This window comes from Cyprinodon variegatus, unplaced genomic scaffold, assembly GCF_000732505.1.
Source record: "Cyprinodon variegatus isolate N-32 unplaced genomic scaffold, C_variegatus-1.0 Scaffold105, whole genome shotgun sequence".
NCBI classification, from domain to species: domain Eukaryota; kingdom Metazoa; phylum Chordata; class Actinopteri; order Cyprinodontiformes; family Cyprinodontidae; genus Cyprinodon; species Cyprinodon variegatus.
In genome coordinates this window covers 961,138-964,028 of record NW_015150558.1, presented here as the reverse complement: position 1 = coordinate 964,028, position 2,891 = coordinate 961,138, and the positions used below count along the sequence as shown (strand labels likewise).

At 41.0% G+C, this 2,891-nt stretch overlaps 1 protein-coding gene across 1 annotated transcript in view; it reads left to right on the top strand.

The window, feature by feature from the left end:
• Positions 1–2,891, top strand: part of LOC107084645 (interleukin-6 receptor subunit beta-like) — an 11,301-nt gene that overhangs the window by 2,993 nt on the left and 5,417 nt on the right. The window contains exons 3-4 of the mRNA XM_015374570.1: positions 1,618–1,726; positions 1,802–1,929. Coding sequence (XP_015230056.1) covers positions 1,618–1,726; positions 1,802–1,929 — 237 coding nt within the window. The remainder of the gene's footprint in view (positions 1–1,617; positions 1,727–1,801; positions 1,930–2,891) is intronic.

Genomic DNA, 2,891 nt, shown 5'->3' with positions numbered 1-2,891 from the left:
ATGTTACTTTCTATTTCATATTGAAAATTTATGTCTCATAATTGTAATTTAGAATTTCATAATTATGACTTATTTAAATTTTTCTTGAACTTATCCTAAGATGACTGTGCGGGCTGCAAACGGCCCCTGAGCCACAGTTTGGCCCTCCTGCTCGGCTCAAACCGACTCAGAGATCAGTCATATGGAAGCTGTCTGCTCAAAGTACAAAAAGTTGGGTGGAAGGAAAAACTTTGGCACATCAGGAGATTCCTATGGAAGAGGATTAGGGACACAAAAAAAATTTAAAAAGTTAACTGATTTTTAAATGTTATTTCAATATAAATATCAATAATTATTGTCATATTTTTCTGAAATAAAATGTAAAAATCAGTGAACTTTTTTATTTTTCCAGTGGCCCTAATCCTCTTCCGTAGATCCCTGCAGCTTTTCCAGGAATATTCCATGATATATGAGCTTCACTTTCCATTAATGCACCAGGAATTAATATTTATTGTTAAAGATATTGATGCTTTGTGTTTTTATAAACGCTTTATTTCCCAAAGTTAAGAGGCTCTCCATCTGCAGCATCTGCGCTTTCTTCACTTAAAACTGCTGGATGATGTAACATTTAGACATTAATTAACATTTTCCTCAACAAGCGGCTCATAGATGTGTGTGCAGGTGGAGCAGTGGTTAGCTCGCCCCACCCATCTATAGAGGCCTTAGACCTGAGTGAAGTTGCCCCCCCCCCACCTTCTTCAAATCAGACAAAATTAGTGTCAAACGTTTGTGCAGCAAAAATTTTCGTTTGTGCCACTATCGTTTTAATGATATAAAGAAATATTTCTAGAGGTCATCAAAGGTCAATCAGCCCCTCCCACCTTCTTCAAATCAGACGAAATGGGTGTCAATTAACTCGGCTCCGTTTGTGCAGCAAAAATAGTCGTTTGTGCTGCTTTGGCTTTGAAGATAATAATGAAAATGTAAAGGTCAAAAGGTCAACCAGCCCCCCACCTTCTTCAAATCAGACATAAATGGTGTCAAACGTTTGTGCAGCAAAAATTTTCGATTGTGCCGCTATCATTTTAAAGATATAGAGAAATATTTCTAGAGGTCATCAAATCTTCTTCAAATCTTCAAACCCAAAGCAGCACAAACGAAATTTTTTGCTGCACAAACGGAGCTGAGTTAATTGACACCCATTTCGTCTGATTTGAAGAAGGTGGGGGGGCTGGTTGACCTTTGATGACCTCTAGAAATATTTCTTTATATCTTTAAAACGATAGCGGCACGAAGGAAAATTTTTGCTGCACAAACGTTTGACACTAATTTTGTCTGATTTGAAGAAGGTGGGGGGGGGGGCAACTTCACTCAGGTAGGCCTTAGTCCTCAATGCGGGTGAACCGGGTTCGAATCTGGCCTGTGGTCCTTTCCCGCATGCCCCCCCCTCTCTCATACCACTAGTGCCGTCAAAACTCAAATAAAATGAATAAATGTGCAGGCAGGAAGTGGATCCACAGGCCGACCGTACAGCAGACACCTTTCTGTGGAACACTTCCTTCCATAAAGGCCTTCAGTGAAAGAATTAAAGTGTGAGACGCTGAACCTAAATGGAGTTTTTTTTTCTCCTTTCTGCAGAGAGTCTGAACATGTCCTGCCTTTACCAGATAAGTCCTGACGAAACCAGATCTGTGACCTGCAGCTGGAGCGATGAGCCTGGAGCTGAGGCCTCTCTGCAACTGAGCAGGTCAGTCTGCTCCTCACTGGAATCCTTTAACGTCTGCTCCAGCCTCGGCTAACGTCTGTCTGTCCTCTTTCTCAGATCGGGAAAAATATATTCCTGTATTTTTAGCCCGTCATCCATATTCAACGTGACCACCAGGATAAAGAGCTTACGGACTGGGGAGGTGGTTTGGTCTCAGCCTCAGCCGCTGGATCTGTCTAAAATAGGTAAAACACCAACACCCTTCCTCTGGTTTTAAATCAGCGCCTCCAGCATGTTTAGAGCCAAAGCTTTGCGTCTGTATCATATGAAAAAACTGGAAAATCTCAGTTGTGTCTGCAGCAAAGCAGATAAAGAATCAAACAGCAGATAAACCTCACATCTCAAAGCCACATCTGTTCTCTGCACTTCAGACATGTTTCCTAACCTTAGCAGAGCTTTCAGCTGAGCGCTCCAGTCATGCTGCTACAACACTGAAAAAACAATCTAGAAAAAGGTCAAACGTTTCTTAAAGTAAGAGTATTTACCCTTATTTTGGGTAGGTAAATGAGAACGTTTGCCAATGGAATGGGTATTTTTACTTTCAAGACATTGTCTTGATGCCAAAAAGAGCACAACAGATTATATTTTCACAAGTGGAGCAGTACGGCTATCGCCATATCGTTCCACTTGTTTCATGTATATAAATTGCTTTATTACAATTATGCAGGGAGTTTTTGGACATTGCAATGTAAGTAGAACAGAGAAAAAAGGAGAAAAGATGAAAGAAAGAGAAGATAAAAGGGAGATAATGATAAAACATGTTCAGTCTGCTTCATCACCTGCAAAGAGATGAAAGAAAAGAACAGCACAACCAACGGATATAAGAGATACAATAAAGAAACACCTAGATACTATCGCTAAAGTATAAGTGGTATTATTTAATCTGACATGTACTCTGTGGTAGCTGAAGATCAGAATATGGGCTTTCTGTATGGAAGTGAATCTCTGAGTACCTGGAGCCAAGTACCTGTCGTTGATTTTGAGGGTGAACTTGTGCAGGTAAAGTTTAGGAAAGGAAATATGCTCAATAGCGGTTATGGAGAGCCGAAGAGGTTCTCCACAACTCCCTTTGAACAGGAAGAAACCTCCAGCAGAACCAGGCTCAGTGTGAGCGGCCATCTGCTGAGGCCCACTGGGGTTCAAGGAG